The 23207-nt window shown below is 34.1% G+C and overlaps 1 protein-coding gene across 1 annotated transcript in view; it reads right to left on the minus strand.

Annotated features, from left to right (window-relative positions):
- Nucleotides 1-6796: 6796 nt before the first annotated feature.
- Nucleotides 6797-23207, minus strand: part of MS3_00010519 (uncharacterized protein) — a gene marked incomplete at both ends in the record, with an annotated part of 34966 nt that continues 18555 nt past the window's right edge. Inside the window, 4 exons of the mRNA XM_035731120.2 lie at nucleotides 6797-6835; nucleotides 10144-10193; nucleotides 14480-14555; nucleotides 15953-15966. Of these exons, the coding sequence (XP_035588543.2) occupies nucleotides 6797-6835; nucleotides 10144-10193; nucleotides 14480-14555; nucleotides 15953-15966 (179 nt within the window). The remainder of the gene's footprint in view (nucleotides 6836-10143; nucleotides 10194-14479; nucleotides 14556-15952; nucleotides 15967-23207) is intronic.

Genomic DNA, 23207 nt, shown 5'->3' on the forward strand with positions numbered 1-23207 from the left:
ACTTATTGGACGTTTTGGTGCTGGTATGAGGAATAACTTCCATCTATTGGATGAACACAAATCAATGTGTTGAGATGATGCACTGTTTAGTTATACATCACATAAAAGAAGATAATAATGAAGCTTGATTCCTACTTATAATTTGATTGCATCATTTTAAGATAATCGATTCTTTGTCAGATTTCTTAATGTTTTTCCCCAGATTTGAATATTCTAAAGGATTTAAGTACTTAACTTTTGTTTAAATGGATACCATTTAAAGTGAATACACTCCGGTATACTTGACCTTAGTTACTAAGGTTTGTTAATGTTAGTTAATATACAAGAAAGTATTGGATTATTATCTAGTGTGAAATGGGTTCCTTGAATCAATGCTTTGAAATTATCGTCAATTCGAAGTTCAACAATTTTCAGGGAGTTGCTAATAATAAAAGGCATTAGGAAAGTCTCATTTTATTTACGACTCTTCAGTCGGATGAAGCAAGAATCCTGTTTTCTACTAACATCTATCATACAAAACAGAATTTTAGAGTGTACTTATTGTCAAAAAAAATGTCGTAAGTGGGTGAAACTATAATTTGTGGACGACCTTTGAGCGACGTTGAAGTGATCTTGAGAATGGACACTTACTTATTATGACTAAATGAGGGTTATAAACTAGTTGGAATTATGATTTACAGTTGATGGTTAAAGTTAGGAATGATATTTAAGGTTTTCACCACGAACTGACATCAGCTATAATGCCAAAACTCTATTTAATCAAATGGATGAGTGAATTTCGCGCCAAAATTCGAGACCTGTTATCTTATACATGATTGATTCATTCATAAATTATAGTCTCACTGCATGTCTACAAACTTATTTTCAACAGAAATAAAACTTGAAAACTAACTGGCGTTCATTCTAGTCAACTTATTTGACGTCCGATCTTTCTACGGTAAACGACTGAGCTGTTTGCCTCATGGAAAATATGCTTTTATTTATGTGTTCATTAAAGAAAGGAAGCATCAAAATTTCTAAGACGTATTCAAAGAGAACTTAATGAATATTCTCAGTTTCTTCTTTCCAGTCTACTAGATTTGATGTATACAAAAGAAGTTAATGAATCAAACTAAAGATTATTTGAAATGATTCACTGGAATTGGCTCAAGATTTCAAAGTAATTAAATGTCAATCATTTCAATCAACTGACCCGTCTATCTTAATTTGGTAATAATGAATCTAATCATTATTCTTTAAATGAAACTGACTGATTGAATAATTGATAACAATTTGAATGACAAATTCAAATATATTACCTTGTATGAATCCTACAATTTCCTAACAAACTATTAGTGTTGCAGTTTTAAATGTTTTTGATAGAGTTTTATTCTCTGAGCTGGATGGTTTCGTTGTAGAGCTTTCCTCTTTCTTCTGAACGACATCGTCAGCACAAAATTTAAGTAGAAGTAATGATGTCGTTCAGAAGAACAATGAAAGCTCCACAACCAAATCATTCAGCTCAGAGAGCAAAACTTCATCGAAATCATCCACATGAGTTACAAATTTCCAGTTTTAAAAGTTGTGGAAATGAAATCTTTACTTCCTCAAATCACATGATATTTGTGACATAAGAGTTTTCTGAAATCAGTGTTATGCACTACGATAACTAAAATGTATCAACAACAAAGTATTTTTACTAAATTTTACAATGTCACCATGAAATCAACTTCAATATCACGTTTGTTTAGTCTTTATTAATGAAAATATTCATCAGTCAAATTGAAATTTTGGTAGTCCTCTACACAATTGAACATTGTATGTCACATGAATGTCTCCACTTAAGAGGAAGTTCTGGATGTCCAGTTTCATGACAGTTGATTCTTGTTGTCAAGACATATCTCCAGTCTTAGAGTTGTCTGTACTATATTAGATGTGCATCTCAAAACTACCAGTGACCTGTGAAGTTCACTTGGGTCAGTTGTGGGATAATAACTCACTGATGACAATGGTGAATGTGTAGTTTAATTTCGTGGATTAATTGAAGTTACATATTGACACATTTGGATGCAGACTCAGTGGTCTAGTGGTTAAGTGCTAGCACGCGAGACTATATCCCGTGAGGCGAGGTCGTGGAGGTGCATAATAGGCCTAAAAGGCCGTCCAGTACTTCCAGGTTTTACATTTTCATCTAGCTTTAATTGACTCATGATCCCAACTATTCCAATTTCAAAAAGACAATTATCTGAATTGCATATATTTATGAATCAGAGATGATTGTTATTTCAAGGAAACACATTCACAAATGACGTTGTACCAAGAAAACATACCTAATAAAGGAAGATGATTAACGAACGATTGATACACTTTAGAATGTTTTTTTTTCTTCTTCGAACTATTGTCATATACTACTTGTGAAGAAAGTGATTGTACTCAGTAGATTGAATTAGTCAAAGTTTTAAAATGTTAAATTATGCTTTTATTTTAAATTAAATACATTTTTAATGTATATTGAAAAGCATCAGCTGATATGTTGAACCCATCTAAGCTCATATGAATGATCAGATCAATAGTATGCTGAATGAATCAAGAAAACTAATTGATCATATTGCATTTTTCTGATGTCATCAATCGGTACTGTTTATTAGCATTTAACTGATGGACTTTAATTTATAAACAAATTGATAAATGCTTCCAAGTGGATTGTAACGTAAATTGGTCATCAAGGTACAAATACATACATAGTGAAGAATAGTGAGCTTCCTGTTGTCAAGATACACAATGACTTAGAATTCATCGTTAGCCAAGACTTAAAAACTACTGCATCCTGCCGTGTAGTAGCCGCCAAAGGATTTAAAACGCAATGGTAAATACGTAGAGCGTTTGGCCATGTCGACGCTAAAACTTTCTTGGCATTGTATATAGTATTGCAGAATTGTATAGTACTGCATACAAAAAGCTAGCCTCTGTTTAAAAATAGACAGTGTACTGTTGATAAAGGTTCAAGGAACCGCAACTTAAATGATTCCCGGAATAGCGAAGCTCTACTGGCTAAGCTAAACCTATTCCTGTTATCATATCAAAGAACTAAAAGTGATTTGATTGGATTTCAAATTAGTTAGTGATAAATTTGCATCTGATATTGCTCGCATTTTTCTTCTTTTCCAAAACAGAGAATTTACGAGGACATTCCGAGAACGTTCACAAACTTAGAACAAATTACTTGTCAATTGACTATTCAATTTTTTATCGAATCACCAACGATTAAAATTTATTACTTCATCACGTGATTGAAGTTCAATCTGTCGACTCTTTCAAAAGATACTTGGATCAACTGAGATACCATCATTGCCATTACTAACATAATCCATAAAGCCTCCCGTACTTTCTTAACTGAAACTGACACAGTCTGTAGGTATCCTACAGCAATATTTTTTAGATGAAAAGAGAGCAGAAGGAAATATCAGCTGATGTCTTTAACTATGTTGATGAAAAAACAAACAAACAAACAAACAAACTTATAGCCTTAGAAATATGTTGTCTTATATATATACGTTGACTAATTTGTTAGTAGATGTTTCAGTCTGATTGTTTATAATGTCAACTTCAATCAGTATACTGTATTACATTGTCAAATGGATAAGTCAACATTTTTCCTTTGGTGATTACATTACGCTTAAAATTCTATTCACATGATCATCTATGATATAGAAGTTAATTACTGAGGCTACATATTCACATTTATCCATGATTCTTTTTTAAAAAACAAACAAACAAACATAAACAATCAATCATGCATAAAATAATTTTTTTTAAATAAAAAAATTAAAATAATTTATTGATTATTTGTAAATTGCGCACTATTTCTTTGACTTAAATAAACCAATCAAATGACGTTGTGCAACGACTAATCTGATTGGTCAAATAAAACATAAAAATAATATAAATAGTAAAGCTGAATTACTGATTCAATATTTATTTAATTTCTATTTTGTTTTATTTTATTTATTCTTGAACATTAACATGAAATTTATTATTTGGACAATAATAATATTGATCAGTTTACTGATATATGGATATAATGCAGAAAAAAATCAATGTGGAAGTAAGTTTCAAAGTTCCCGCTTCTTTTTTTTTTAAAAAAAATTTTTCGTACAAACAATTTTTATCTTGTATAGTTTATTTCATAAAGATTTTAAGGAATGTTTGATGAAACTATAATTTATGGATGAACTTTGAAAGATGCTAAAATGATCTTACGAGTGTTCATCTAATAAGTAGGATTAAATGAGAATTATCAACCTGTGTAAGGAATTAGAATTATGATTTACAGTTGATGATTAAGGTTAGGAATTAGAATTGGGGCGGGGGGGGGTTTATCATCATATTAAAACTTTATTTAACCAAATAAATGAGTGAATTTTACGCCAAAATCGGTGACCTGTTATCTTATACCTATCTGATTGGTTTGTCCAAAAACTCTAGTCTCTCTGAATGTTTTTATTTACTGGTTATTCATTGTTAAGTCTAAAAGAAATCCTTACCGAATTCACTTTAATTCATAGTTTGCATTATGAAGTGACATTAACTTGCATTAAAAACTAGAAGGAACTGGAAAACCATTTTATCCCAATGTAGTGAACTAGAACATACAACTGGGGACAATCCAATGTATTTGAATACAAAATTTTTTTAAATCTATAAACGATTCTCATCATTTCTATGATTTGACAATGTCACCTTCAGTGGTTTCTGAACATTGTCTTGATGACTAATTAGAAAAACTAGCCGTTAAAAATTAAGACCAAAGTTTAGGTTACCTATTTTTTGAAGGCACAAAAACATTCTTAATTAATCTAACTACTTCTTATAGATCAGTTTGAACTGATAAATTATGATTGATAGCCTGTAAATATTTCCATGCTTTCCTATATCAGCGGTTACAAATTATTACGATATCAAATATAGAAAGAATGAAATGAAAACATTTCATGCAAATAGTTCCCTGCATGAATTTAAATAAAGCAAGAACAAACATTGATGCAGAATAGTATGAGTTCATAATATTTCAAGGTTTCTCGTCAGTTACTTACAACCACTGATATGTAATAGAATTTCACATGGAGATAAGAAATAGTATGAAACAACTGACATAAATGAATGGTTATAACTGGAATGACAAGAGCAAGTCAGAGGTTCATTGCTGTTAGAAATAAGGAAATAATCCAGGATGGGTGGTGTAATAGTTTAATGCAGTTCATGAATTGTGTGATCATTTTAGGGATAATGAAGGATTCATAGAATTAAAACAGTGATAAGAAAGGTTACGTAATAATGAAATAGAATTTGAAAAGTTAACAAAATTTCAAGGGATCAGTTGGCAGAAATGTGTGAATGAAAAGTTAGTTTAAGAATTCGATAATGGGGGAGGAATATAACACAAAATAAATATTTTTAAATAAATAAATAAAATAACCCAAATAACCAAAAAAATGGATTACCAGGGTAATAATAAGTTTATTAATGTCTCTTTTTGGATACGTAAATCCGGTTTAAGTTTTTTTTTTTATCACGATTGCTTCAGCGAAACGGAAAGCCGCCGTACTTCTTTGTCTGTTGATAATTTTAAAAGCATACGGGATGTCGATGGTATGCCCTGGTGTCAAGTAAATGCCGGGTTATTGTACTGTTGAGAGCCCTAGTCCCTCGCAGCCTCGAGTTCTTTGAAAAATGCTGTTTGAATGATCTTTCTCATTATTTATACCTTGGAAAAATCGATAGACGAATACATAACTTTTCAATATAATGGAAGATAGATAGAAGTAGCTAAACTAACTGGAAACTTTCTTGATACTAACTGTCGAGAAATTCTGTACAAAATAAATTTTTTTAATAATTTGGACGAGAACACAAATGGAGACAATCGAATGTACTTGTATACAGCATGACAGAACATCTTAGTAAAATCTGAAAACCATACAGTAAATAATTCATTTGCATAATATCAATCAATTGGTTGAGACTTCATTATTTCTTCATTTCTACAGAAATCATTCTCTATTCATGTTCTTTCTTCTTTGATCTTCTTAATTTCCTTTCACTAAGCATTTCAGTATCGATCGGTGATACATACTACTTAAATTTATCGACATCAGTAGTACACAAATCACAGTAGTATTAAACTTCTTATTATACTCAAAAACGTAGATAGAACTAAATTGTCTTTAGATTAGTCAGTTAGTATCTAAAGTTTTCCAATTGACTATTGTTCTTATGGCTGTTTTTTCAAAGCACAAGAAATATATCATAATGTATTTCGTAGCTGTAAATCTGACTTCAATTAGATTGTATGAATGATCGCTATTGAAGTATACATCCAAGCTATTCTTGTACATATAATTATCAACTTAAATCTCGTTCTTAAATAACGGAACTAAATAAACCAAATACGAGAATGGATTTCGAATCCCTATATTTTGTACAATCATTGATCTATACAAACGAGTGAAGAAACGAAGGAAAGAGAAGAGAGTAAAGCGAAATAACTCACAGTCGAGAAGGCATGTTAACCAATTCCATTTAATCAAAATAGGATACAGATATTTAATGAATAGGATAAAGAGTGTACCTGCACAGCACATACGCTCATAAATAAAAACAGCCATGTTAGATAAATGAATAATTTCTAAAAAAATGAAAACGTGACTCAAGAAGAATGAATAAATTGGTCTGTCCTGAAGCTAGAATAAGTTATGTGGGCTTAACATAGTAACCAGTACTACATGTTAAATAATAGAAGGTTTAACAGGACACTGTCTTAGTGATTAGTTGAATTTTCCCCATTGTACAACAACAACTAGAAGAAGAAGAAGAAGAAGAAGAAGAAGAAAGAGAATTACTATAGAATAATTAAATTAGAATTTATCCATTTCTCATTTATTATTGAGACATTTCTTTTAAAGTAAAGGCTATTTGGACAATCTAATCCATTGGACAATTAAATTCATAAGGATAATGAATATTCAATGATATATTCATTTCAATATTAAAGATTTTATAATCTGAGATTTGTTTATTTCAATGAAAAGCATGATGTTACTAATTAAATAGACTACTTATTATTATGAGCTTTATTCAATATCATAGTTTTTGGTACAATGTAGAATTCTCAGTGTAAAGTATTTCAGAGAGTTTTCTTTTCTTATTTCTTGGCTGATCCTAATGATCAGTATAGAGGTTGTGGAGGTTATTAAGTTTTAGATTGAGATCATGAACCGAGAAGCCGTGTTCAGTGGAGCTAATACTTGTTGGGTAGAGACAAGTATCTACCTCGTTACATTGAAAGATCGTCGCGAAATTTCGTGGATTGGTAAAGGTTAGACATAAACACTATTGGATGCCGACCGGCTCAGTGGTCTAGTAGGTTGACCGTTCGCACGCGAGGCTGAAGGCCCTGGGTTCGAATCCCGCAAGTGGACGAAACGCCTCACAGGTTTCTAATACTGGTCTAATATGAATCGGTTCATGATCTCAATATTGTGGGATCGTCAGTTAGATGTTAGCAGTTGAGTCAATCGACATCTAAATAATGTTCATTCTTTTCGCTGCATATTACCAGTAACCACGATGTCTTTGATTTGGCTTTTTCGTAACTTGTACAGCGAAAGGTCGTAAACGTTTCATAAACTCATCTGAATAGGTTATGTAATCAATTGATATAATGATCTGTTACAACAAACAAGCAAAAACAGATAACTTGTCGAAATAGCCAGATGGCAGGAACAGGTAGCTAAGATGTTTAAGCAGGTTGCCACAATACAATGGTATTAACTCTGAATATATTTTAGTTATAAATTTGATCATTATGTTTAAATCCAAGTTATTTTGCGTAAATTAAACCTTTTGAATTATCAATAGGTATGAGGCTAAACAAAGAGGATCTTATAACTTCATTATACCTCTTCTAAACAGAAATAAGTTATGTATAATATGATGTATTTAGTTGTATTGGAAAGTATTCAACAAAGTTTGGTTTAATACTGATGTAATTTAATATATCTTCTTACAACATCAGAAGTATGTAATTCAGTGAAGAGATCTAATAAGACCCGTAACAAGCATATATCAATATCAAAGGGTAAGAAGTATGTTCGATGCGCTTTTCTGGACTATACTTCAGCTTTTGATTCCATACCAAGACAACGTTTACTTAACAAGTTAATCAGCGTCAACACTGACAGCTGGATAATCAACAGGCTATATTTCTACCTCTCTGGAAGGGGACAGTGCACTGTGTTTGGAGGAAAGTGTTCAGAGTCTATACTGTCTCATGAAGGTGTACCACAAGGAGCTGTTCTTTCACCTCTTCTTTCCTCTTTTTTTCTGCATGATGTGCCATCTTACACAGAAAACACTTTTGTGAAATATGCGGATGATCTCACTGTACATATGCCTATCTCTTCCTCTTTACATCCCATAGAAATGAACGAGTTTTTGTCTCGTATTGATTGTTGATCTGTTGGTAATAGTCTTATACTTAATTCGTCTAAATGTCAAGCTGTTAACTTTAGTATGAGACATGAACGGAATATAAACACCATTTTGAGATGCCATAATGCTTGTTCCATCGGAGACTCTTTGATATACACAGTGTCGAAGGTCAATTATCTTGGTGTCACCTTTTCCTCTGATCGGTCTTGGTCTTCCCATGTTTTATTGTTATCAAAGAAGGTTTTCCGTCTGACCTACTACATAAAGAGATTGCATGCTCTTGGGATTACTCGTCATTTACTCTTACAATTTGTCAATTCTTGCATATTACCTATTATTCTTTACTGTTCTCCATTATTCTTTCTCGGACTTTTTAGCAAAGACTTTGCTGTATTGCGGAGAGTGCTGAAGGCAGTTAGCAAGATGTGTGGTGAATCTTTCGAGGTCATAGTTAATATGGTTGTGGACAGACATCTTAAGTCATACAAACTCCTGGCCGATGTTATTTTATCAGATACTAACCATCCCCTTCACTCTTATCTTTTTCCTTGTATATCCTCTGGTAGAACGAGACGTCATTACATTAAAATCCATGCATGCAAGCAAAAGTATAAAAGTCCTATAATACCTTACCTAGGAAATATATTCTGTGACGAAGTCAATCATATGTAATCATAGTTGAAACTATTCAGAATAGGAGATGAAAAGCCAAAATCAGAAACTATTCAAAAGGAAGAGAATATCTTAAAACACAATAATTTACCAGTATATGGTTGTGAAGGTTATTAAGTGTTTTAATGAGATCATGAACCGATTGATGTTAGACCACTACTGAAAACGTGGAAGCACTGGACGAGTGTTTCGTCCTATCGTGGGACTTCTTAACAGTGCGCATCCACAATCCCGTCCGCGGGATTCTCACGTGAGACCGAAGGTCCTGGTTTTGAATTCCGGGAGCGGGATCATTGACACACACTGATGAAGAGTCCCACAATAAGACGAAATGGACGTCCAGTGCTTCCACGTTTTCAATGGTGGTCTATCACCAATCGTTTCATGATCTCAGTCAAAAACAATAATTTATATCATTTGGTGCAATAATCTTTCTGATTATTTAGTATTCACCTGATTAGTTACTTTGAAAATGATGTGTTTACTGACATGAGGATCTTTCAATCAACTGTATTACTGAATGACATTTGTATCACAAAAAAGGATTTGGTTGCATAGTTAAGCATTTTGACTGGCCAGTTGTACTGTAGTGAACAAGGACACGAATAGGGACAATCGAATGTATCTGAACACCAGATTACAGAATATCTCACTAAAATCTGAGAACCATACAGAAAATACTTCATTTGGAAAATATCAATCCATTGTCTCAAGCTTGACTGTTTCTTCTGAAAATATCAGTCCATTGTCTTAGATTTCATTGTTCCTGTATTTTTATTACCAATCGCTTTTCGTTTCCGTTCTTTCCCTCTCGATCTTCCACTGAAATACATTCTATATATGACCATCGCTATATACTACTTATGTGGATATAAGTAGCTCATACCACAGTACTATCTTTGTACTACATTGCATCATATAATGTCAATATAGATTAATTTCAACGTTTTGAATAGTGACTATAATTTCCCCTTATTAGTTTGGTTTTTGTCTTATAATTACGACATTCTCTGTTGGAATTAACATTTTTAGTCCCATCTTATTTCGGTAACCTAAAGAATTATCTTGATAAAATTACTGTTAATCAATCATAAATAATTTTTCATTAAGAACGAACCACAACCGAATATAATACAATATTATACTCCTTTGATCCAATTGAATCACAAATGACGGAAAAGCTTTACAAAATGTAAAAGCCTTTACATATCTGAGCAGCATCATTGATGAACACGGTGGATTTGATACAGATGTAAAGGCGCGGATCGGCAGAGAAAGAGAAACATATCTACAATTGAACAACATCTGGAACTCAGAACAAAATGGTACACCTAATGCGAGAGAAAGTTAACATAGTATGGTGAGAATAAGAAATTGTCTCATTACATTAAGGCATAAAATGACTTAAGGATTATCACAGTAAATTCAAAGCGGTAAGACTATAATTTATGGACGACCTTTAAGCGACGCTGAAATGACCTTGAGAGTAACCACCTAATAACTAGGACCAAATGTGGGTTATAAATCTGTGTGAGGAATTAGAATTATGATTTACAGTTGATGGTTAAGGTTAGGAATGATATTTAGGGTTTTCACCACGAACTGACATCAGCTATAATGCCAAAACTCTATTTAATCAAATGGATGAGTGAATTTTGCGCCAAAATTCGAGACCTGTTATCTTATACATGATTGATTCATTCACAAATTATAGTCTCTCCTTCAACGTTACGATAAATTGTTTCTGTTCATATAAGGGGAAATTTAAATTTGAAAATAGCCAGGATCTCTACAAACCTGAGAATTCGTCTTTCAGACTTGCTATATAACGTCTTAAAAGCTGTATTGATGTCAATTCTATGCCCCGTTACATTTATATGCCTTACTGTCGATGAATATAGTTTTATACTTCGTATATTCATCAGATTACTTACTTACTTACTTACTTTCTTACGCCTGTTACTCCTCGTCAAGTAGCATAGGCCGCTCACCAGCATTCTCCATCCAACCCTGTCCTGGGCAATCCTTTCCAGCTCCTTCCAGTTGTTATTCATATCTGCTTTTATTTCCCGACGTAATGTGTTCTTTGGCCTTCCTCTCTCCCGCTTCCCTTCAGGATTCCGAGTTAGAGCTTGTCTCGTGATGCAGTTTGACGATTTGCGTAGTGTATGTCCTATCCATTTCCATCGTCTTTTCCTAATTTCCTCTTCAGCTGGAAGCCGGTTTGTTCTCTCCCACAAAAGGCTGTTGCTGATGATATCCGGCCAATCGATGTTGAGTATCTTGCGTAGACAGCTATTTATAAATACTTGTACTTTCTTGATTGTGGTTGTTGTAGTTCTCCAAGTTTCAGCTCCGTACAGTAGAACTGCCTTGACATTCGTATTGAAGATCCTCACTTTGATATTGGTTGAAAGTTGTTTTGAGTTCCATATGTTCTTTAATTGTAGGAATGCGACCCTTGCTTTGTCAATCCTTGCCTTTACGTCTGCATCTGAGCCTCCTTGTTCATCGATGTTGATGCTTCCCAGGTATATGTGAAGGATTCTACATCTTCCAGAGTTTCGCCATCAAGTGTGATTGGATTGCTGTTCTCCGTGTTGAATTTGAGGACCTTGGTTTTCCCCTTGTGTATGTTGAGGCCTACTGATTCAGAGACTGCTGCTACACTGGCTGTTTTAATCTGCATTTGTTCATGTGTATGGGATAGGAGGGCTAGGTCATCTGCGAAGTCCAAATCGTCTAATTGGTTCTGAGCTGTCCATTGTATGCAGTGTTTTCCCTCGGATGTCGAAGCCTTCATAATCCAGTCGACCACCAGAAGAAAGAGGAAGGGAGAGAGTACAGATTACTTAGTATCAACTGGATATGAAACCATCTAAGCATAGGTTCAGTAATATAAGAGAACATTTTACATTTAGATAATTCATCAGATGAACAAAAGAACATAAATATATAATTAACTATGAAGATAGTTTTTTTGTATTTGCATGTAACTGTAACCACTTTTCATTGTTTGTTTAAATGGATACTAATAATTAGAATGTTGAATAAGAAAAGCATACTGTAAATTGTTTCTTTCTCTTTTCTCTTCTACGAAATCACATGGGAAAGGTTTCTATTATCAAATGATCATTATGATTTATACAATGCATGTTTGATTATTGTTTAATGAATTCCTGTCTCACATTCATTTATACTATTAACTAATGAAATATTATACATTTTAAGCAAAGATGGATGGTAGCTAACAGTGGAATCCAGTTTGACACGCGTTTCGTATTATTTAGGACTCGTCAGCTGGATGTACCTGCATCTCGGAGTTGATTTTCACTCAAAGTACAAGTAAAACAATACCAAGTGGATTCAAACTTCACTCCATTGTATAAGCAAGTGGCCATCAGGACTCAGTAGCTAAACGGTTAACGTGATGGCATTTGAAGCGAACAGTACTGTGTTCGAGTTTCAGAGTGAACAATAACTCTGAGATGCAGGTACATCCAGCTGACGAGTCCCAAATAGGATGAAACGCGTGTCAAATTGGATTCCACTGCCAACCACTATGCATCTTTAAGTAGTTTAAATTTGATAATCTCTAATGTCTGTGCGTGTAGGTGATTGTAAACTTTTTACGTCGTTCAAAAGAACGATGAAAGCTCCACTACCAAACAATCTAGCTCAGGGAACAAAACTTCATCAAAATGGATAAGTTTTTATACTCAACACTCAAGTCTAATGTTTCATGTGTAGTAGCTTAGTGGTTACATTCGATTGTTTATATTTGGTATTTTCTGCCTATTTAATAATCAATCGACTTTATTGTGTTCATACAGTGTAACTTATAATCACTAATTTTCTTCTTCTGTTAGTGGAAAGTGTAATGTTAAAAATCAATATAAAAATGAATGAGGTTTCTTCATTTTACATTGTTCGTTTGAATTTTCTCATTGATGTTTAATACTGTAATTGATAAGTCTCTTATTGGTATATATGCATACTGTGTGGATTATCTCGATATTGCCTTAAGTCAACATGAACATATGGATACAAGTACTCACAATTGATTGATCACTGGGTGGTGATCAATGTCATGCTTGTCTAGTCCTTATTAGTGCAGATCGAATGCTATCGATCATGTTGCAATGTGGCCACCAGTCTAGGTGACTCGACACTGCGGGCACTATGTATTGAGTTTTATATGGTGGTTGGAGGTAGTCAACAGGAAACCCTGGACCCGGGTTTCTCAGTCCTACAGGAGGTTAGTCACGGCTCGGATAGCTCAGTGGTAACGTCTCTGACTGTGAAGCTGGGTGACATGAGATCGAATCCGCCAGGGAGCACCAGTTCCCTCAAGATTACAGGTACACCTTGCTGACGAGTGCCAAGTAGCACGAAACTCGGGTCCAGGGTTTCCTGTTGACTACCTCCAACCACCATCTAAACGGATACAAGTACATCTAGCTGATGAGTTCCAAATAGGACGAAACGCGCGTCCTGAATTCCATTGCTAATCGCCATTTATCTTTGCTTATTATGAGGTCCCTTTATAACTATCAAAGATTTTACCTTATAATTTAATGTTCACTTGTATTTTCATATCATTATGTGTTAATGAACAGAGTATTGGTAATAGACTATGAGTAATTGACGGACGATAAGAATTTGGTGAGTTTAGAACAATCCAAAATTTATAGGATTTTCCTTGCTTAGACAAGATATGACTTACTACTAAAATCTCTACTAACATATGCTATTTCGATGTAAGTTTGAACAATAATCGATAAGTATAAGTGAGTTGAGTTCGTTAGCGGGATACTATTAGCGAAAAGCCAGATATTAAAAAGATGAATAGAAACTTGAAACATCTGAAAAGGATTATCCAGGACAGAGTTCATTAGAGACTGTTGATGGGTGGCCTATACACCTCCACAACGTAGGGTAACAGGCGTAAGTAAGGATAAGTGAACTGATCATTAAAAAAACTCAACTAATATTAACGACACAAATTATGTTCCCCTTTTTCATATTTTTTCACATTGATATCTACGTAGATTTTGAACAAATTCTAGTTGGTTTCTGTTTACAACTTATTCTCTAAAATAATCATGTTTTGTGGCTAATTGTTTGCTAGTTATAAGGTTACAATCATAAAACGATAGACACAAAACAATGTTAATAGTTGAGATCATGCGTCAATTGAAGCTAGATCACCATGGAAAATCTGGAAGCACTGGATGGCTGTTTTGTCCTATTATGGGACTTCACAGCACTGCGCATCCACTTACCTGCCTTGGAGGATTCGAACCCAGGACCTTATGATCTCAACTACTGAAATTACTCCACAAAACCCCATCTGATACAAAACAATGTATTTCTTCTTCTTCTTCTTCTTCTTCTTCTTCTTTTTCTACTACCTTAGTTATATATAATTTAACAACTTTCAGATTTAATTAAACTAACCCATTGTGTCATTCATCTTTATAGTTGTATGGGTCTATAGATGGATAGAAAAGATTTCATCATAAAGGGATTCAAGACCTTAATTATCAAATGAGGTCACATATTAATCAGGGGGTTAGAAGGGTCACAATTATGAAAGATAACTGTCCGTTCGACAAATATGGAGAAAAACGAGAAACAGTAAGGTCATAATAATAAAAACTGAATAATAATCATAAATGATTACGGTTTAAAGTTACAAACTACTATATTTAAAGAGACAAAACCCAAAACATATTACAGAAGGGAATTAGGACTAAAGAAGGATGAGAATTTGGAAGTATTGCTTTTGCACGCAGAATTCTGTGGTGAATAGATGGTTCGTCAATGCTACAGCAATACATAAGCTTTTGATTCGGCTTCCCTTCGATCCAGTCCCTTTGATTGTGGAAATTATTTTAAAGGAAGACTCTCTCGGAGAGTTGATTAGATACTCTTGTATTGAATTGAAAACTGTTCTGTACTCTCCTTTTTTAAAGCCACACACAGTAATGTTCTGGGATGCGCTTAGAAATTTACAGGCACCTTAGTTTCACAGAACACTACACGGAGATTAGTCATATTTAAAACAGTCAAAAATTAACTTTTTTGATTGAGATCATGAACCAATTGATGTTAGATCACTATTGAAAACCTGGAAAGCACTGGACGGCCGTTTCGTCCTATTGTGGAACTCCTCAGTAGGGCGTATCAACGATCCCGCTCGTGGGATTCGAACCCAAGGCATTCGGTCTCGCGCGCCAACGCTTAACCTTCAGATCACTGAAAAGGGCTGTCACCCAACGGTGTTAACGCCAAACTTCAGCCAATCCACAAAATTGCGTGACTATCTCTCATTGTACTGAAATAGATACCTGTCTCTACCCGACATGGATTAGCTCCACTGGTCACGGCTTCTCACTAGAACTCCGAGAATTCCCTCATGAAGCTAGTCACTGGTGAGCACACGGTAATTGTCAGTGTAGGGTTGTGGAGATTATTAAGTTTTTGATTGAGATCATGAACCAATTGATGTTAGATCACCATTGAAAACCTGGAAAGCACTGGACGGCCGTTTCGTCCTATTGTGGGACTCGCACATTTTAAGTGCATTAACACAAGACAATTAAAAGTAATGAAATTGCATACATCTAGAACAGGAACTAAACGAATCTGACAGTGATAAGGAGAAAATCAGTATCTTAGACAATATAGTTTCTCTTGAGTAGAATCATTCAATTGAGATGTTTTCATTTTTCATCTAAACAAAATCAATCATGGCAACCTCAAATGGAAATGAGCGCTTAGAACCTATTAATAATTACCAAATTACCTTGTTTGGATAGGCTATTGTAATTATTTATTAACAAAAACACTGTTGTTTAAGTCCCTTAGCTTCTTCTTTTAATTTCTTATGCAGTATTCCATTGATATTTAAACATTTATTTCTCACTTACTTTATTACACCTGTTACTCCTCGTGGATGAGCATAAGCCTCCCTTCAGGACTCTCCGACCAACCCTGTCCTGGGCAGTCGTTCCTAGCTCTTCCTAGTTGTTATCCACCCCCTTCATATCTGCTTCTATTTCCTGACGTAATATGTTCTTAGGCCTTCCTCCCTCCCGCTTCCCTTCAGGATTACAATTTAGGGCTTGCTTCGTGATGCAGTCTGGTGATTTCCTCTTCAACTGGAAGATGGTTTGTTCTCTCCCACAAAAGGCTGTTGCTGATGGTATCCAGCCAATGGATGTTGCGCATCTTGCATAGACAGCTATTTATAAATACTTGTACCTTCTTGATGATGATTGTGTTAGTTCTCCAAGTTTCAGCTCCGTACAGTAGAACTGCCTTGACGTTCGTGTTGAATAATTAAACACATTTCATTCGTCTGTAAATTTGGCCTTTTTCGACAAGTTTATTAATCACATGTGTCATTTAGTTAAGGTTTATAGAAATTTTAAAATATTTCCTTTCTGATCTTCTATAATCCTGAATTTTCACGTGAACATAGTCTATTTGTCTGAACTAGATCGTCTTCATGATATGAAGTGATATTCAACATGTATAGTCCAAATGGTACCGCATTAATAGCTGTATAGTTGAAGAAGACAATCATTTTGTTCCTTGTAATGATTCTCTCTAGTTGCTTGCTAGTCCCCTGTAAATTATCTATCTTATGTTACGAGTTAACAAGAGGTAAATTTGCCAAGTATCAAAATTAATTTATTCATCCTCAACTGATCAGTTTTGAAGACTAATTAAATTTATAAGAAAAGATGGATAGTGGCTAGCAGTGGAATCCAGTTTGACACGTGTTTCGTCCAATTTGAGACTCATCAGCTGGATGTACCTGCACCTCAGAGTTAATGTTCATCCTGGGACTCGAACACAGCACCGTCCTCTTCAAACCCTATCGCGTTATCCACTTAGTTAATGAGTCCTGATGACCACCTGCTTATGCAATGAGGTGAAGTTTAAATTCACCTGGTATTGTTTGCTTGTACCTTCCCATTGTTCTTTAGAACTGCAATTGATCAATCTCTTATTGGTATATGTGCGTCCTGTGCGTATTGCCTCGATATTGCCTTAGGTCACAAGCTTTATAAACAATATCGAGGCAATCCTCATGGGATGCACATATACGAACAAGAAACTGATCAGTTGTAGTCCTAAACAACAATCGGAAGGTACAAGTAAACAACACCAACTGAACTAATTAAATTGATTCTTTGTAAGATAAACAGATTATTATTATCATTACTGATAGTTCACTTAATCCAATGTAACTGTTTCAATTAAATCAATAACATATCTTGGAGACATGAAGTCAGAATAGAATAGATCAGCGACTTGTGAACAGTAAGGCATTATTTCAAAGTACCACATATCATATCAGTAGTATTTCAAAAGTATCAGACAAGTAATCATCTAAAAGAAAACTCACATGGATTAAATGAAAACAGGATTTCAATAATCTGAAATCATACTTCGAATTCAAGGCATCAAAGAACATGAATAGTAACAATCATCATCAGACAAGCCAACAGACTTAACAATGATATGAACAAAAAATAATTTAAAATGTATGCTTAGAATTGTTAATATAATGGAATGACTTTACTTAAACAAACATGGAAAATCATCGAGTACTAAAAGTTTGTTTCGTTCATTTATGTAACTCCATCAAAGTACACCTTCACATTTGAATAACTTTGATAAGTAAACTCGATATTCAGATGAGAAGCAAGCAGTAAGTAATTGTTATGTTTGAAGCGATGACGAGTTTACCTAGTCTGAGAATGGAACAAAGACTTTGTGTCCAAAGTCCAATAAGCTAGCTATTCTGATACGTCCCAGTCCAGCTAACTAGAGAAAGAAGTTCATATTCGAAACGGGGAAATATATTCCGCAAGCAGCCAGAAGCATGAGCAATCCTGACAGGCACAAATCAAATATATATATATATATATATATATATATATATATATATATATATATATATATATATATATATATATATATATATATATATATATATAGCATAATATTATCATTCGGAAGCGTTACAAAATAGCATGGTAAAAGATACAATCAACCAATAGCGTTGAAGATCCTTCCAAGTGGGAAATACGACATAAAGGTGAAAATGAGCGCTTTTGACGCGAAAACAAGAAATTCAAATCTTCAAAATGAAATTACAAAAATAAGGTATTTACCAAGTGAATTGTGGGGATCTACCATCCCTAACAGTAGTGAAGTTTAACTAGTTTGAAAGTGAGATAGTGTCATATCCCGGAGAGAATTATCAGTGGTAACGTTTGAGAACTATTCATGGACAAATATCATATGTATATTCTTAATGTATAACTATTCATAGCTAGATTATGTATATCTATACTCCTCTTATTACAAGCTTTACTTTGACCTATAAACTATTATTATACGATTTACCATTCTTAAGTTATGCTCAGTCTATTAATGACAGTCTCCCACATTCACAGTCACATTTGGCTAAATCTTGTACAAATGTTGTTTCCTATTATATTGGTACAATGTGGTCTGTTCGGTTTGTATATAAACTAACTTTGTTTGAAATACATGATTTGCATCGCGGATGCTGAGATTGGTATTCTGGACTTCAACAGGCAATGCTAGGTGGGAAGGAGGACCGATAAAGACTCTGGACTGTTCGTACGGGTTTTATGTATGAATAGTCCAGTCGATAAATCACTATTACCTAATTGGCGGTATCGTACATTGATAGGGCACAAGGCCACAAATTATAACAGATACTTATCTTTGATTTCAATGATTGCTTATCATACAGCATTGTGAATTGATTAAAGTTGTAACTATGAGCAACCGGATACTAAATCAATTTTTTTTGCACATGTATCCTCACCGAGATTTACAGTATCATCATGGGTTTAAGATCATATGGTATTATAAGGAATTCCATGCTAGTATGAAATTCTCAGCGGTTTTTCAATGATTTTCTATTTATAATCACTATGTAATGTTTAAGTATAAAACTTAAAAGAAAACATTAATGAAAACTTTTTATTCATTTTAATAGATGTGAGTTGTGATGTTGGAGAAAGTTTCTTATATGAACGTTATTGTTGCAAAACTGTATTTAATCAAGATGATTGTTGCAAGAAAATTCGGTGAGTAATATTTAATATACCATATCATGTGAAGTTAGACCACCATTGAAAACCTGGAAGCACTGGACGGTCGTTTTATCCTAGTATGAGGCCCCTTAGCAGTGCAAATCTATGATCCCGCCTCGCGAGATTCGAAAACCAAGACCTATCAGTCTCTCATGCGGGTCGCTTAACAATTAGACCATAATATCCACAAAATCCCTTCTGATATTGATTAATGTTAGTTAAGGTATGATTTGAAATTACAAAAAGCGTTATGTGCATGATTCGTCCTAGTATACGACCCTTCGACAGTCGAAATACAGGATCCTTCTTAAAATAGAATCTACGACATTCACGTTACAGCACTGTTATTACTTTTAAGGAAGTAATTTCCTTATCATTATTTAAATATATTTAGAGTATTGAAAAATTAATTAACCTATTTAATTCTCGTTAGTAATTTTAGTCGGCAAAATCATAGTCTGAACTTATAAAAAATAATAAACGAACTCCACTGCAATCAGAACCGTAATTTTAAGAGTTCAGTTCATCAGTCAATTAAAGCTAAACCAACATTGAAAACCTGGAAGCAGTGGACAGCCGTTTCGTCCTAGTATGGGACTCAGCAGTAGTGCGCATCCACGAACCCAACTGCGGGATCCTGAACGAGGACCTACGGTCTCGAGTGGTATTTCCTAGTTTGAATGAACTGCAACTAGTGGAGTTCAAACATGCCTTTTGTGAGAAAGTAACTCACTGAAGACAACGGTGGACGATCACGCAATATGGTGGACTGGTTGAAGTTAAACATTAACACCGTTGGATGCCTGCTCGGTTGTCCACAGGTCAAGCGTTCGTGTTCAAAAAAGGACGGTTCTGGGTTCGAGTCCCGCGTGAGAAATTGTAGATCCGCACTGCTGAAGAGCCCTATACTAGGGCGAAATGGCCGTCAAGTGATTTCAGATTTTACATTATTATCAAGCTTCAATCGACTCATGAATTCAACTATTAAATTACTACGATCTCCACATAACCCCCTTTCTGATAATAAGACGAATTAACAATGCATGCATGAAATCAATGTTCATATCAAAAAACAGTTAGAAAAGAGCGTTTTTTCCTGTGAACAATGAAAACTCCACGACCAAACCATCCAGCTCAAAGAACAAATCTTCATCAAAATCATCTATCAGAGCTCCACCTTTATATCTGTCTTTTAAATATCAATTCTACTGATGATTTGAAATTATTAGGATGAAGTACATAGTTTTAGCAACTCCTCCTAGAGCCCCTCTTGGGCTACTGCCGGTCTCAAGCCTGAATAAAAGGAGTTTTAGCAATGAGTTTATCTCCTAAACATTTTGCTTCCATTTTAAGAGTTAAGCTTGTAGTGTGGCGTCGAGTCGCGTTTGACTATAAACATCACTACAAGGAGGTTGCGTATCAGAAATCAGAAGGCAGTTGCAGGTTGTAACGAGATACAGTCGTTGGCGATCTCGTGGTATCGAAAGAATACCAAGATCGTGCCAAAGAAATACAAGTGGAATCAATGAGCGAACGTAAGAGCGTACAAAGTCACAATTTATGGAAGGATAATGAAAGAATAATGGATGTTTTTAGTACAGTTAAACAATCACTGGTACAATTGGTTATAATAATAATTGTTTCTATTAAAGCAATCGCGTTCTCTTGATAAAAGTAGGTCACTAGAAGCTGTTGAATGATCACATTTACGTTACCGTCTAAATTCTATATGCTTAAAATTAATTAGTAAAAGGGTTTTTGTACTGAAATTTCATACTTATGTAAGCAAAACATTTATTATTCATTAAGGGAAATCTTAACTATTTGTGATTGTATTTGTTCACATTTAAGTCAATCACTGAATAATAATAATAATCCACTTTATACTTCATTTCTTTAAGTATAATAGACTTTTACCTGTTAGAAGATACGACGTCATTAAGCAAACTGATTAAGGGAAATTAAAGTTGTTTAAAGTGTTTAACCAATATGCTTTTTTTAAAAAAAACCTGGGAACATTAATTCTGAACAAGGATAGTTGGTGGTTAGCAGTGGAATCCAATTTGATGTGCGTTTTGTTCTATTTGCGACTGGTCAGATGGATGTACCTTCATTTTAGAGTTGATGTTCACTCCAAGAGTCGAATCCAGTATTATTCACTTCAAATGATATCATGTTATCCACTTAGATACTGAGTCCTAATAGCCACTTGCTTGTGCATTAGGGTAAAGTTTAAATTCACTTGGTATTGTTTGCTAACCATTATCCATCTTTGCTTATAATACTTGTGATTTAAGACAATATCGAGGCAATCCGCACAGGATGCTCATATGTTCATAAGAGACTTGAACAATTTTAGTCTTAAACAACAATCGGAAGATATAAGCAAACAATATCAAATGAATTTAACATTCATGCTATTTAAATATTCTTCAACGAAACACAGATGATTCTTTATAATTCACAAGATCGTTCAATAACTGACTAGAAAGAATGATTATACACCACTGTTATTTAGATCAGTTATCATCTTCATAGTAAGAAAACATTAATTCATTATCTAAGTATTAACAATCATTGAAGACCACTAATTGAAATATGACTTTAAGCTAATTAACTCAATAGATACCATTTGGTAACAAACAAATGGATATTTAAGTGAATAAAATTATATCCATTTGAAAACATTCGATGACTTTACTTTCTATACTGACAATACTCTAATGAAGAATGATTCCAGTATCATTCAAGGGATATATTACGTTGGTAAATATCTTACTTCTTGTTATTCAATCATTATTAATGGTATGTTTGTTGAAATATCTGATTAATTTGTTATAAATGATCATGTCAATTTGTGGGGTCCTTCATTTTGACATCACAATTAGATCAGATAATCTTATTGACGAACTGATTACTTTAGTGGTCACCAATTAAAGTGTATAAATGTTATTGAAGTACATATGTCATCTATCCACGTATCTAATTATCAACTTAACTCGTGTTAGTGAATAACGGAATTAAATATAAGAATGAATTTTTGAATATATGTATGCTGTACATTCATTGGTTTGAATGGTCAATCAGAGGAATAAAGCGAAATGATACGCTGTGGAGAAGGCGTGTGAGCCAACTCCCAACTTATCAAGCGTTAATCAATATTTATAGCCAGATAAAAATGAATTACATACATGGGATGAATAGGATAATAAATGTACACACATATACGCTCATATAAAAATAGTCAAGGTTGATTAGTGAATAATTAACAATGTGAAAACATGACTCTAGAAGAATGGATAAATTGACCTTTCCCGAAGCCAGAATAAGTTATATGGACTTCAGATAGTAACCTACACCATTACTAACAGTAAAACAGATTCATCTATTCAAAACTATATGATTCTAATCGAGATTTCACATGAAACTAGTCATCAATGTAATCTGATCCTTTAGTTTAGATAGAACTGTAAAAGTTCAATACATTCTGAAATATTTATTTATTTAAACACATAAACATTGGTGCATGAAGGCACCAAATAGATATGTGCCACATAAATTATTCATTCGATTTATGTGAGGGCTGCAATACTGCTCGGGTGCCCAAACCGAAGGAGGTGATTTTCTTAAGGAGCCATATCAGGAGCCTTCAACTTAAAGGTCTGTTCCACAAGGCAGTGGAGCATCGTAAGGAGATGCAGTCCCATGGTAGCCGGTGACCAATAATTGATTCATTTGTCTCTTGAGGGTCCTGGAGATCATGTGGAGCATTGGTCTGGAATCAGAGTTTTCCATCTCCCTTAGTTAGATCCTCAATATCCACAAACCCCGTTGCAGCACCGTTCATTCTCTTCTCGTCCTCTCAATTTCGTAAACAACAGTAATGCCGAGAAATGGCAGTGAGTAGGACTTCCC

The sequence above is a fragment of the Schistosoma haematobium genome, chromosome ZW (assembly GCF_000699445.3).
Source record: "Schistosoma haematobium chromosome ZW, whole genome shotgun sequence".
NCBI lineage: Eukaryota > Metazoa > Platyhelminthes > Trematoda > Strigeidida > Schistosomatidae > Schistosoma > Schistosoma haematobium.